At 39.2% G+C, this 15,095-nt stretch overlaps 1 protein-coding gene across 3 annotated transcripts in view; it reads left to right on the top strand.

Moving 5' to 3' along the window:
• Positions 1-10,561, top strand: part of armc1.L (armadillo repeat containing 1 L homeolog) — a 29,598-nt gene extending 19,037 nt beyond the window's left edge. For 2 of the 3 annotated variants that reach the window (XM_018266541.2, XM_018266542.2), the window contains exons 5-7: positions 3,312-3,428; positions 4,325-4,399; positions 6,135-10,561. In XM_018266541.2, coding sequence (XP_018122030.1) covers positions 3,312-3,428; positions 4,325-4,399; positions 6,135-6,326 — 384 coding nt within the window. In that variant the 3' untranslated portion in view covers positions 6,327-10,561. 3 annotated transcript variants of the gene reach the window in all.
• Positions 10,562-15,095: the final 4,534 nt, after the last annotated feature.

Raw genomic sequence — 15,095 nt, 5'->3', positions numbered from 1 at the left:
AGAGCTGATTTTAGATCTACCAGGCAGCTGTTACCTTGTGTTAGGGAGCTGCTATCTGGTTACCTTCCCATTGTTATGATGTTAGTCTGCTGTGGGGGGGTTGATATCACTCCAACTTGCAGTACAGCAGTAAAGAGTGACTGAAGTTTATCAGAGCACAAGTCATATGACTAGGGGCAGCTGGGAAACTGACAATATGGGCAAAATGGGGGAAATTTACTAAAGGGTGAAGTGGCTAACATTGGCGAAAATTCGCCAGTGTAACATCTTTTCGGCACTTCGCCGATTTATTAACGGGCGCTGGCATAATTCCGAATGAGAGACTCTAGCGCAACTTCACACTCTAACGCCATGCATATTTTCACTCTGGCGAAAAGCGTTACTACGCAAATTCACTAAGTTTTTGATTTTACTGAACATTACCTCTATCGCCAGACTTGCCTTCGCCACCTCAGACCAGGCGACGTGCAACAGAGTAAATAGGACTTGGTCCAAAAAAAGTTGAAAAGTCCCAAAAAAACGCTGGCGTCTTTTCCTTTTTACAGGCTGAAAAAGATTGTACATTTTTTTTTTTTTGGGTATCCTCCTTCCCCCCTACATTTCCTTACATTTGGCACATAAACTATACTGTGGGCTCATGTGAAGGGCAATATAACAACTTTATTTTATTAAGGTTCCCTGGGTTTATGTAGTGTAATGTATTTGCTGCAACATATACGTCCAATGAAATTTAACTTCCCACCGTATGCAGATTATCTAACGATATCGCAACTTCGCTATGTCAACCGTAGTAACGCTAGCGCAACTTTGCAAGCGTTCAGCACCGGCGACGAAACTTCACAACTTAGTGAAGTTGCGCCTGGCAAAGTGTGGCGAAGGCGACGAAGCTGTTGCTGGCGAATTTTCGCCGCTTAGTGAATTTGCCCCTATGTCTAGTCCCATGTTAGATTTCAAAATGAAATATAAAAAATTGTTTGCTCTTTTGAGAAACTGATTTTAGTGCAGAATTCGGCTGGAGCAGCACTATTAACCGATACATATCCCTTTATGCTGAAAACAAAAGAGGCCACATTTCTACCCTTTTGTTGCTTTGAAACATTTAATAATGTGACTAAATACTGTGCAACATGCACTTAAGGTTTTGCCAGCTTAGTGGTTGTCTTGACTGATGCATAGTTTAACATATAAAATAGATGATCTTATTGAAGCTTTGAGGGATAGATAGCATTAAATAGTTCTAGCTAGGTTCCCTGTTCCACTTTGATGTAATTGCCATTGCATATTTAAACATTTAAGACATGGAACAAATGAACAAATTGTCCTTCAAAGCATCCCTACGTGAGCTGGTGAAACATTGCTCTTCCCACCCCCATGGTTCCCTATGCGCATCCTTCTTTGTTAGAATATCTACCCTGCTGATACTGACAGCTGTTGTATAACTTTTGGTAAAGTTCATAAATGTGACAAAAAAGCTGTTAAATATAAAACTATGCAGAAAGTTTTTTTTTATAGCTAGGGGCGACTGAAATGTAGTAGCATCCCAGAGTCTTTTACAGTTTAGCTTAAGCCAATGACAGACACAGCACTTTATCTGCTGGAGGTCCCCTCTCACTCAGATGACAAAGTGTCCGCAGATGCCTTTAAATTCAGAAGGAAGGGGATGACTGCATGTAAAACTGTTCACATTTTGCAATCCCAATTCTTTTTTTACTGAAAGATATTGTCAGGATGCTTTTTCGCCTGTGGGAGAGGCAGTCTGCTGCAGGTGACACTACATCTGTCATTCCCCTTATTGTGAGTACAGTTTCTCTCTCATATAAATGGCAGGTACAAAGTACCAGTGCAGTAGCAGTTTTATGAAGTATCTCTAGGCCTTCAAAAGAACTGATATGATTAAATTTGATTGCTACTAAGCATTGCCCTGTAGTCATTCACGGAATAGTCGTGTTTCACTCTTGCATTGCTGTAGCCAAGCTCTGGGAATAAATTCAGACTTTCTGACTTACTGTTACACACAGTAACTTTATTGTTTCCCTCTGTATCCTCTCCATTTCCATAAATACCCAGTGGAAGTAAATTAAATGTAAGATAACAACTAATGTGACTGTAGACCCTACTTCCTGCAGCCTAATAGTCTAGAACAGAATGAATCCATACTGGAAATACACCACTGGCTCTTATATCTTATGTTTCATTTATTGCAGGCAGAATTTTGCATAATTTAAAAGAAAGACAATTGTCATATCACTAACTGGGACTTTTATTAACAGTGGCCAAGGTTGTTGCCCATGTAATGGAATATAAATACTTGGCATTCCAGATTAAGTGTTAAGAGACAAGAGGAGAAGGTCCCTGCCCCATAGAATTTACAATCTGTTGTAAGGTTGTTGGTTAGCTTGCAGACACAAGTAGTAGGATATTGTTTGGTGCAACTTTAAGTGATTGGTATTGTAAGATATATGTCAGGTGTCATGTTCCAAGATCTAGTAAAAGAACATATTGTAGGAGGATTCTTTACAGAGCACAAAGTAAAGAGAGAGAACCTGCCAGGACACTCAGAAAAATGATATGGAATGCTGGGGGATGGAAAGCAGGTGCATAGATTCTAAGAATATACCTAAATTGTGAAAATTAAAGTGACACTTTTTTGCTGGGCACACCTGGTGTCTATGAACTAATTCTCGCCAGTGACAGAATTATTATATTATTGTACTAGGTGTGCCTGGCAAAAAGAGTCACTTTTTGGTCTTCAGAATTCTGGATTCTGGAGCAATATACCTAATATTAGTAAATGAGCTTTACTGTGTCCAGAATACCAGCTACTTTCCAGGGAGCTGAAGGTGAGGGCTATTCCCTTAACAACTTGGTCAAATAATACTTTTTTTAAGCTGTTCAGCAACACGAGAAACTGTAAATATCTGCATTTGCCATTTGGCTGCATAATGCATTTTGAGCCTTAATTCTAAAGGCTTCTCTTTCTGTATGAGTTTGATTTTAGTCTGCTGTCAGTCTGCAAGCACATCACCTTCTCATATACCACAGTCAGCATTTTGCAAAACTAACTGATTTTTGCGCTCTAGCTCTATGGGGAAATGTTCTCTTGAAAGGAATTGTCAGCATTTAAATACATTATGCAAACATTAAATTGTATATAAGTAACATCTTGATGAAATACCTATTTGGATATTGAAACGTAACAGACTCTGCAGTCTGTATGTCAGCTTCCCCTTCCACAGTGAATGTACAGTAACTTGGAAATCCTCAGCAGGTAGCAGCTTGCTCTAAGCACTCTCTGCTTGTTTTATTTGCAGTCTCGCAGGAGTCTATGTGAAGATGCTTTGCTGAAAATTAAAGGAGTCATCAGTTTTACATTTCAAATGGCAGTTCAGAGATGTGTGGTCCGGATTAGGTCTGACTTAAAGGCAGAGGTAAGAATTATTTATTTTCTTTAATAGAGAATTGTGAATGACGTTAAAAAATTGAATTCGAGTTGAAATTAAAAGTCACTGAAGTACAAATAAGGCAGAAATGGTTTGTGCATTATGTAAATGATTTAATCGTATGGAAAATAAATCCCACCTGGTACAGGTATGAGATCCGTTATCCATAAAGCTCTGAATTACTGAATGGCTGTCTCCCATAGACCCCATTTTATCCAAATAATTCAAATTTTAAAAAATGATTTTTTTTTTCTCTGTAATAATAAAACAGTACCTTGTACTTCCCAACTAAGATATAATTAATCCTTATTGGAAGCAAAACCAGCCTATTGGGTTTATTTAATGTTTACATGATTTTCTAGTAGACTTAAGGTATGAAGATCCAAATTACTATAAGATCCGTTATCTGGAAAACCCCAGATCCCGAGCATTCTGGATAACAGGTCCCATACTTTTATTAGGGATTTGCACAAGTGGCTTATTAGCATATTGCAATTCTGTGGGTGCACCAACAAGCAAAGCAACACTAGTGCAAGATCCACTGATCTGGTTGTATACTATAGTGCACAAGTTATCCTTGGCAAGCAATCAGATTTGTTTTTTGTTTCTATATTGTGGTAGACTGATCAAGCTGCTGATTGGTTTGTGTTGGTGACTGCTCTTGTGTAGTTTAGCAACTATGTCCGTAAATCAGCCTCAAAGTGTAAGAGAAACTGGGATTACTAAAGAAGTAGGATGAAATGAACCTCTGGCTGTGTTGAACTTGATAAGGAGAATCTGAACTGACATCTAGTATAGTACACAGGCACAATAAATTACTTTCAGTTTCACGGGACACTGATGTCATGAGATAATAGTTTTAAAAAACATACATTTTATTTCAGGCTTTGGCTTCAGCAATAGCATCCACCAAAGTTATGAAAGCTCAGCAAGTTGTGAAGGGGGAAACTGGTGAGGAGGTAAGCACTTGCATGATATTGAACCTATCCTGTTTATAAATACATGTATGGGATTTGTTATCCGGAAACCCGTAATCCAGAAAGCTCCATATTACGGGAAGGCCATCTCCCTTAGACCCATTTTTAATAAAATAATTATTTTTTTTAAATCATGTCCTTTTTCTTTGTAATAATAAAACAGTAACTTGTACTTGATCCCGACTGAGAGATAATTAAACCTTACTGAAGGCAAAACAATCCTATTAAGTTTATTTAATGTTTACATTATTTTTTTTAGAAGACTTCAGGTATGGCAGTCCAAATTACTGATAGACCCCTTATCTGGTAAACCCCAGCTCCCCAGCATTCTGGATAACTGGTCCTATACCTGTATGCTTATCCTCTCCTTTCTTTTACATAAAGGGTGAGTTTCTCCTTTTAAAAGTTTTCTATGGAAAGAGGTTTTATTCTAATTTGCTGGAAGCTGATCTGTTCAAAAGTTCTCGCACTTCAAAAAAAAAAAAAAAAAAGTTGTTTGTTTCACAGGTCATATCTCACTGTCAAAGTATGTCCTTATTGCATGCTGTTTAAAATAATAAACACTGCAATAAGTGGCTTGTCAAAGCATAATTATTTAATGCAAAGATGCTAAACCCGAAAGTGCATCTCCCTTAAAAGAACAGTAACATCAAAAAAATTAGTGTTTTAAAGTGATAAAAATATAATGCAGTGTTTCCCTGCACTGGTAAAACTGCTGTGTTTGCTTTAGAAACACTTCTATTGCTTATATAAATAAGCTGATGTGTAGCAATGGGGGCAGCCATTCAAAGGAGAAAATACTCCGGTTACACAGCAGATAAGCTCTGTAGAACATAATGGTGTTATCTGTTATCCACTATTTAACCTGTGCCATATAGCCTTTTTTCAATTTCCTCCATTGCTACACAGCAGATTGTTTATATGAACTATAGTAGTGTTTCTGAAGCAAACAGATCAGTTTTACCAGTGCAGGACCGCAGCAGATTGTTTTTATTACTTTAAAACACTTTCATGTTTTGCTGTTACTGTTCCTTTAAGTATAATAACTAAGATTCACCTGTACTTTGTAAATAAATAAATAAATAAATAATGGGTGTGTATAGTCACGATTCCTTGCTTATTCTTTTGGGTTTTTTTTGGTTTTTTTTTCTGTTTTTTTTTTTGTATATTCTTTATTTAAGGAATAAGCATTTTCTTATACAGAAAGAAGAAAAAAAGTAAAACAAAAATATTCACATAGCAAGTATATTGAATCCAAGACTTTCACATACAAGTGTGTTTAAGTAACTACGTAAAAGAGAATTAAGCAAGAGCATCATGTTGAATATGCAAACACATTATCTCAGTTACTAATCTAGTCGTTCATGAGCTAAAAGCAATCCCGATCAGCGAACCATAAGGTGAAACATGCCTATGTATTTCTTATATTAACCTAATAAGCTGTACAATAGTACCGAGATAAAAATAGCAATAAACAATCCCTATAGGATTATTCTTTTGTTTTAAATAATTACATTGTATTCTGCCTTCAATGGACATGAATGATATCCCTAAATTTAAGATTTGCTTTACCATAGAAAAAAAAAAAACCAGAACAAAAACTTGGAGTATAAGTCTCTATTTTTGTCCTTGCTGACTAAAACAAATACAGCTGTAATAGTACACGGTACAATGGAACATAACTACAATAATCTTACTCTTGTTTCTACAATGGCAGCTGCTGGTGCCGTTTCAAGACGCTCCTGTGGAAGTAGAAGAGAATACAGATTTGCCAGACTACTTGCCCGAGGATGAGAGCCCCATGAAAGAACAAGATAAAGCCGTGTCTCGCGTGGGGGCTCACCAGGATGGCGCAGGCAATTGGCTCAGCACTGCAGCAAATTTTTTATCAAGGTCCTTCTATTGGTGACCGAGGTTTGGAAGGAAAAGACTGCTCAGTGACTTGAAGACAGTTGTCCATCTGCCTAATGAACTGCAAAGAGCAACTCGCAATAAATTACCACCGAAAAAAAGAAGAAGATTTTAAACCCCGCAAGCTCTGCTGTGTTTTAGCTATTCATCAAAAGCCGAGCCTGTACAGCTGTTTCAAAGACAAAGGCCACAGGAGATGTTTCACCATTTTATTGCTTGTTGCCTCATTTTGTAAATGGGTCCATGGTTTGCTATTACTGTCCTGTCATAAGCCAAATAATTGTGATCATGAACAAGCATTACTGTCTGACAGCCTTAAAGTCGGCTATTCGTTTGATACGCAGGAAGTCCATTTTCACCTCAATTCTCAGGATGAATCTTCCCATTAAATAAGCCGTGCATGAACACGTTAGGTTTTTTTTTTTTTTTGCCTTATTCTGTTATCTCTATATAAACAGTTAGTGATCTGCTATATGTGACTTTTTATTTTTTTATTCTCATTAGCAATGTAAATGAAATGATATGTCACAGAGTGACTAATTTCCTAAACTGAAAATGCTTCTGACTAAATATGTAAAGATACACTTATACCACTAATGTGCCGTACCAAAGTACTTATTTATAGACTGCAGTAAACAAACAAGATTATATCGTTTAGCGAGGATCAGGCCTGCTTTTAAGCACATTATTCCAGATGCACAAGTAAATATAATCGGGGGTGTCTGGCCTGCAGAGCTCCAGATGTTAAGCAGCAACTCCCAGAATCGTGGGGGCCAATGTTATACATCAGTTGGTTGGCTGTAGGCTGCACATTTCTACTGTAAATACACATGTACCTTTTAATCATTTAACCAGAGTTGTGGAAATACGATGCTCACATCGATTGAAATAATCGGTTATTTATTATATCACATTATATATCAGCCTGGTATTTTCCTTAAGTAAGCGCCTTGCCAGAAACTCCTCGTACTGCTGAGATACTGTGTAATGGCTTCCTTGCTGCTCAATACAGATTCTGCTGTGTAATCACAAAATAGAAATGTCTTTAAAGAGGTCAGGGAAAGTCTAGTATCCTAATTTTAACAAAATCGCTACAGACTAGGCAAAATTGTTTCAAATTAAATAAATAGTGAAGTTCTGTTTTTTCTTGCTTTTGTGTTTAGTTGATCGGAATCTAACCTAATGTTATCATTGTCTGCCAAGCTTGTTTGGACCCGACCAGGGCCCAAATTGGAGCCTATAGAGACCTTTCGGGAGAAGGCTTGGCGGATTTTTTTTTTCAAATCTGCTTGATGGAGATGTGGCTTATTTCTGGACAGATATCTGTCAGGCAGCCAATGAAACTGGTATACACAGGCGAAAATTAAATTCTGGAGTGCCAGAAATGGCAGCATTTATTGGTCTGTGTGAGAGAAAGTTGGCTAGCAGTTCAGATGACAGATTAAACAGCCAATATCTACCTGTGTTTGGGCACCTTCAACTCTTTCCCATAAGGCAAATGGCTTGCCTCACAAGAAATCCCTATTGTATCTTTAGTTTATACTTACTTCTTCTGTTGGGATGTTTTTGCCCTCAATCATGGCTACCAACCTTCCTCTTTTAAACTGGTTTTAAGCTAGAATTTATAGTATCCTCCAAAACTAAATGATCTAATATATGCTGCTGTGCGATTTGGGGTTGTGATTATGTGTATATAGTAATGCCAGTTTTAGAACATTACAAAAACCCTTCTGAAAGGTTGACATAGCAGAAGGCCTATCTGTCCTTTGCTCCTCGTTCTCTCTGCAAGCTGCTAAAAACATCGAATTATTCTTGCTTACTGCCAGCTATAGAGTACGGTTTTTATATAGCTCAAGGGCCAGAACTATTGCATCTGCTGAACGATATGGTATATCATCTTTTCTGTTAACTGCTACTTAAACATCCGTTACTCCCACAATGAGTTGATTTATGTCTTTGATAAGTTTGTTTAGCTCGGTATTAATGAAACTTTTTTTTTCCTGCAGCCCTCTTTGCTTTCCAGTGTAAAGGATTGGCCGGTGGGCAGGTCTTTCTCCTGTTCTGCCCAATGCGGCTGACAAGAGACAGTAGGAATTTCCAGTACCACATTACAGTTATAGTTTCTATTTGTTTCATACATAAGAACCTCAATTTTACATTTGCTTGGATCCAGGGTAAGCATTAGTTGTCTGAAAATGAAAATTCAGGGAAAAGCCAAATGTATTTGGGGTTCTCAGGACCTAAAACGACAAATTGAGGAATAGAACCTCAAGGTTCAACTAACTCGACATCTCTGCATCTTAGCATTCATATTATCTAAAGTATCCTGTTTATAATATGTTCAAATGTATCGTGGTTCAGTTTGCTTTGCACTCTTCTGTGTTTCTTTCCACGTCCCCCTTATAACTGGTACTTTAGAAAGCCCAGTCTTTCTCTATTCTGACACTTCTTTTATTGCTGATGCCATGGGCAGAACAGCTACAAGTCTGGGTGTAAATACAACACAAGGTGGAAAGACCAGTACTAGTACCATATAGCAAATAATCAGACAGCATTTTCTGGGGTGCTGTTCGGAATGGTGGGGTTTAAGACCAAAATGGCACTGTCCAAGTATTATTTGTTGCATTTAACTTGCAGCTTATGTTATTACCACATTATAGTCATATTAAGCACATTTTTAATATGAATTTGTATTTTTATTATGGCATAAGAATGGTTTGTGACAGCTGTGCATATTAATTACTTTGTACTTGGGGTCGGCCTTAAAGGAGAACTAAACCCTAAAAAATTAACAATGCTAAAAATGCTATATTTAACTTATTACACCAGCCTAACGTTTCTGCTTCTCAATAGCAGCAATGATCCAGCACTTCAGATTTGTCACAGGGGGTCACCATCTTGGAAAGTGTCTGTGACACTCACATGCTCAGTGGGCTCTGAGCAGCTGTTGAGAAGCTAAGCTTAGGGGTCGTTGCAAATTATCCAGCGGAAAATTAGATTGGTCTGTATACAGGGTTGATTATTAAATGCTGATTCTAGTTGCACTGGTTTCTGTGCTGACATGTAGTAATTATCTGTATTAATTACTAATCCGCCTATATGTACTGTATATTGTGAGTGGGTCCCTAAGCTCAGTAAGTGACAGCAGCACAGAGTATGTGCAGTGAATCAGCAGAAAAGAAGCTACTGGGGCATCTTTGGAGACACAGATTTCTACTTCTAAAGGGCTGTGGTTGCTTTGGGCTGGTATGGAAGTCCAGAACATAATGTACAACATTTCTAGCTACTTCTTTAGTTAAGCTTTAGTTCTCCTTTAAAGTGCAAGTCTGCATAGAAAGACTAGTGTTGAAGTGGAGTAGAGATATCTAGGTGAATCACAGCAGGTTTAATGAGCTTTGGGAATTTTGCAGGGGGTCATGTTTCTGTTTGGGTGTAGAGCAGACTAAAGGCAGCCTTCCAAATGCAGTTTAACTCTATCTCCCCCAGTGCAGCAGTTTGACATCTGGATTGGCATATGTTGGCCACTTTGACACTGGAGTGTTCATTTGCAAATATGTTTAGTTAGGCCATAGTAAGTCAGGACAGTGTTGGATAACCGGTGTCATACTAACTGTTGCGCAACTAAGACTCTTGGCTTTTATATTGGCAATTGCTGCTAGGACAACAGTTGGCTGCCGTGGGACACTGGGAGTTGTTGCTGAGAAACAACATGTTGATTTTATTTTAAATGGATGTGTCGAGATGATGTATGTGCACGTGAGTTTTTTATCATTAGGGCCCTTACACACAAGGAGTGTTTTATGAGCAATTGTGATTCAGATGAACATAAGTGCATTTTACTGTGGTTCTACCCTCAAGCCTTCAGGCTTGCATTTTTCAAAACAAAACACAAGGCATTTCTATGCTTTAGGGGCAGTCATAATGTAATGGAGGAATGCGTGTTGATCTCACAAAATCACATGCAAAAAAAACCTGCAACTTTCGCATGCATTTCAATAGACTCGCATTCAAACACCTGAGTGTAAGTGCCCTCAGCTTTACAAGGTAAGGGAATGTTCCTTTAAGCCTAGTGGTGGTTTGTTTGGAAAGCGTGCCGATTTGCCGACGTTTGATTTGCTCTGGTAAAGCCGTTCCGTTTGCCATCTGAATTTGCACTGCTGCTTAATAGAACACAATGGTAACTTGTTATTTTGTGCATCTTGACCGTGAATAAAAATTTTGTTCTATAATGAAGTTCTTGTTCTTGCTGTCCTTTTGTGTTTTACTTCTTGCATCCCACAGAATTCCAAAGGGAGAACTGTAACAAGTAGCAGGAGTTTCTTTCTTCTGCGTCCCTCTATGTCCATACACATGGGTAGCATTGCCCACGCAGACAAGGAGGTAGGACCTATATACCAAAGCCAATTAAATCATGGCCTATAAGACCACATGACTTCCTCCTCACCCATGTCATTTTTTTTCCTACGGGACAGGGAGGTCAGATCTCTTTCCTCACCATTGTGAGAAACTAGATGATACATGTTATTCTTTTGTCTTTTTATCTATTTTTTACTTCTGTGTGGAAATAGAGGGATAATTCCCTGGTAAAGGAGACGAATTTACCCGATGCCCCAATTCGCACAATATTCAAATTGACGCTGATTGGGAAGAAATGCAGGTGGTTTTGAGGTGGCCAATATCTGGCTCATCCGATCGTGTGCCCTAGGGCCCAACAATCGTATCATAATGAGCAGTCTGATTGCAGGACTGCAACAAAGAACAGATGCAGTCCACGATCCGACAGGATTTTTAGCCATGCCTAATTGAAATCTGGCCGACTCTTGTCAGAGGGCCCCACACAAGGGCCAATAAGTTGCCAACTTGGTTTGTTGGTAGGCTTTTATCGGCCTGTGTATGGCACCTTATGGCCGCGATGTTGCCAAACTAGTGGATCTCTCCCCGATATATGCCCACATTGAAGTGGGCAATAGTGCGCCGATCCCATCGTTGGCCCTAGAGCCCAACAATGGGATCAGAACGGAGGCCAAACGGGCGGTCGGATTCAACAAATACATGCAGCCGCGATCCAACCGTTTTTTTTTTAACCTGTCCGATGGGCATCTACCCGACTTTCGCCTCGATTTCGATCGGGAAAGCCCATCGGGCGGCTCTACACACGGGCCGATAAGCTGCCAACTTGGTCTGTCAGACGCTTTTATCATCCTGTGTATGGGGGGCCTTTAATCTGGTAAGTATGATCCTCTGTATCCACTGTGTGTGTCTAAAATACTCCATGCACTGGGAAGTCTGCATGCTAATTAGCTAATTATGTCCCTCTGAATGCTATCAGGGTTCTGGCTGGAGTCTCCTCCTTCTGAACAGTCACTGCTACCTGGTAAGGTGTGTGTGCTCCTTGCTATCATTGTTTCAAATCTAAAGTTTCTTATTGTGAGTCTGAGTCCTCTGTGCTGACACTGCTGGTATGTGTGCTCTTATTATTGCAGAACTGGTTGGGAGTTGATGTTGCAGTATGGTAGCTCCTTCTTTTCTCAACACCTTTGCAGTTTTTCTCCAGGAATCTTAAGGGAGTCTTTATTTTGACAAGATAATGCTATCTGGTATGGTGTATGCGTTCTTCTGGTTGTGCAGTTTTGATATCTAGTTTTTGTGAGCCTGAGTGCTCTCATTACACAAGGTGCTTCCAGAACTGGTTGGGGGTTTTGCTCTGCTGTGGCAGTTTATCTCCTTCCTTTGGTATGATTATACTTGAGCCCTCAGCACGGGGAGCGGATAAACTGTCAATTGTTATGGAACAGGCATTCAAATGAAGGGAATCTTCCACCAAGTTGATGAAGTAATGTAGAAAAGTTTGTGTCCACAAGCTGCAACGTCAGATATTGAAGCCAGAAGCCCCACAAACTGCCCCCAAGGAAGAGCCATACTTGCCACTGTTCATAGCAGGATCTACAGCCATGCTTGCCAATGATACAGCAAGGCCAGCAACCATGCCTGTCAAAGCTAAAGCCGACAACCACATGAAACGAGCCACAGCAAAGGCCAGCAGTCATGCGTCAAGGGCCACAACAGGGTTGTTTCCTCATAGCAGTATTTGGCTTTGCAGCTGGGTTCACTCCAGGGTCGGTTCACATTCCCTCTGGTCACCTTGAGTTATGTAGGAAGTAGCTAGTTCTGTGCTGATTGGGATTCAGCAGCTGTTGTTTGGTTCAGGGTTTACAATGTACCGTCAGTACACATGGGTAGTACTGTATCTTCTAAATGAAAAACTGAGAATTTCACTTAACGTAAATTCCTTTTATGGTAGCTCCTTCTTTTCTCACAACACTTTTGATATTACCTCTGGCGAACTGATAATAGTATCTACTACTACACTTAGTAACTCTGTTGCTGTATAACCAAAAAGTACCATCTATAGTTTATATATTACTGGTTACAAACACAGGCACAACTAATAAATCTGACCACCAACAGATAACATCTGGGTGCACAAATCCCATTTGCTCTATTAGTTAATATGAAAGGAGAGGGGAGGATAATATGAGGCGCACAATTTTTTATCTACTGCATGTCTACAGCGCATATTTTTTTTTTTTTGTCGTGTGTGAACAGACCTTGCGCCAAATATTTGGCATTGAAACTTTTTGCCGGTGGAGAAACCATACATGGTAACAGAAATCATCACTTTTTAGTTGCAATCCAATTAATATCCTCTAAGCAAAAGCAGGAAATAGTTTTGTTAATACTATTTGCTACAGTTTTCCATATGTGCATTGGTGATTTCAATGCTAAATTCACCCAAAACCCTATACTATACTCCACAGAATCCACTAGATGGCATCAGAGAAATACTATTGATTTTTCAGCTTGTGACCAGTGGCTTTAGCTGTACTCTGAGATACATCATCATCGTCATCATTTATTTATATAGCGCCAACAAGTTACGCAGTGCTTTACATTAGATAAAGAACAGGCAGCAAACCGTAAATAACAAGCAAAGGTTTGCAGAGTACAATAGGATTAGAGGGCCGTACTTGCAAGAGTTTACAAACTAAAGGATTAGGGTACAATTGAGAAAAAGGGATTTTAGAAGCAAATTTGTGATTTATAATATGACTGATGAAGAAATGAGAGGAGCAGGTCAGAAGCAGAGTGAAGGTGGTGCGGAAGAGAGTATTTTGAAATCAGACATGAAAGGTATGGAGGGGGCTTCATTGTTAAAGGGCACCTGTTGAGGCAAAAATATTTTCCCCAACCAAAAGTGCAGACTAATAGAGCCTGCACTCCGGTTGGGGGTAACAGTATTTGGCCACTGCTAGGACACCCGCATTCGGAGGGAGCTCCCAGTTCAGGAAGCCATTTTGGGGCACATTCATGTGCATAATGAGCAAATTACTCATTACGTCAATAACTCATTGCTCATGCTCTCTGCATAACATGGTCTCTAAGATGTAACCATGAAAGAGCAGTGTCATGAATGCCAGATGAGTATAGAATGTCTAGGAGGAGTTTATGGTCAACTTTGTCAAAGGCTGCAGAGAGATCCAGAAGGATGAGTATGGAATAGTGACCTTTAGGCTTTGCCAGTAGAAGATTATTGGTTACTTTGGTGAATGCAGTTCCATTTGCGTTTGTTGGACAGAAGCTATATTGCAGGGGGTTCACAGTGAGATGCTGGACCAGGCATTTGTAAACAAGACTTTCCAGCAATTTGGATGCGAATGGAAGAAGGAAAACTGGTTGATAGGTGGTGGGAGAGCTGGGATCAAGCAAAGGTTTTTTGAGGATAGGAGTGATTAGTGCTTGTTTGAATAAAAATGAAAATGTACCAGTAGAAAGGGAAAGGTTAAATAGTTGGCTAAGCGCAGGAGAGAATGTTTCAGAGATTGGGTAAAAGTGTTGAGAAGGAATGGGGTCAAGGGAGCAGGTTGTGGGTTTTTGTGGGCTAGAAATTTGCTAACTTCATCTCATGTTGCGGCATTGAAGGAGTGCAAAGTGGATGTGAGTGGACTGCAAGATAATTTGTGATTGCTGTCAGATGATATGCTTAGTCTAATAAAATCTATTTTTTTTTTATTATTCCCAGAGCAGGGTTATAGGATATGTCAGTGGACATTTGCCTGGGCCTTCAGTATTACAGAGGTCCTTATGGAGAAAACATAGAGAAAAGTACAAAAGTGATAAAAAAAACAGTTGTTTTAACAAATGATATGGACCTGCAGTTCCCCAACATCTGGCTCATCTCGTACCTATAGGCCAATAAAGATAGCATTGCAATTATCCTTCCTGCATCCTAAAGCCCCTATTACACAGTTAGCCTACCTATGTTCTTCTACGCTATGGCTAATATTAATATGATCCTCCTATCTTTAAAAAACGAACTATACTATAGGATGCCTGGCCCGGCCTACTTGTGTGAGATATAATCTTAAAGGGGTGGGTCACCTTTAAGTTAACTTTTAGTATGTTATAGATTGGCAAATTCTAAGTAACTTTTCAGTTGGTCTTCATTATTTTATTTATAGTTTTTATTTTAATTACTTGCCACCTTCTGACTCTTTCCAGCTTTCAAATGGGGTCTCTGACCCCTTTTAAAAAAACAAATGCTCTGTTGTTTCTACTTTTTATTGCTCATTTTTATATTCATATTCCAGTTTCTTATTCAAATCAGTGGTTGCTAGGGTAATTTGGACCCTCACAACCAGATTGCTGAAATTGCAACCCGGAGAGCTGCTTAATAAAAAGCTGAATAACTAAAAAAACACAAATAATA

The sequence above is a fragment of the Xenopus laevis genome, chromosome 6L (genome assembly GCF_017654675.1).
Source record: "Xenopus laevis strain J_2021 chromosome 6L, Xenopus_laevis_v10.1, whole genome shotgun sequence".
NCBI classification, from domain to species: Eukaryota; Metazoa; Chordata; class Amphibia; order Anura; family Pipidae; genus Xenopus; species Xenopus laevis.
Note: the sequence above shows the minus strand (reverse complement) of the source record. Positions and strands in the feature narration are given on the sequence as shown.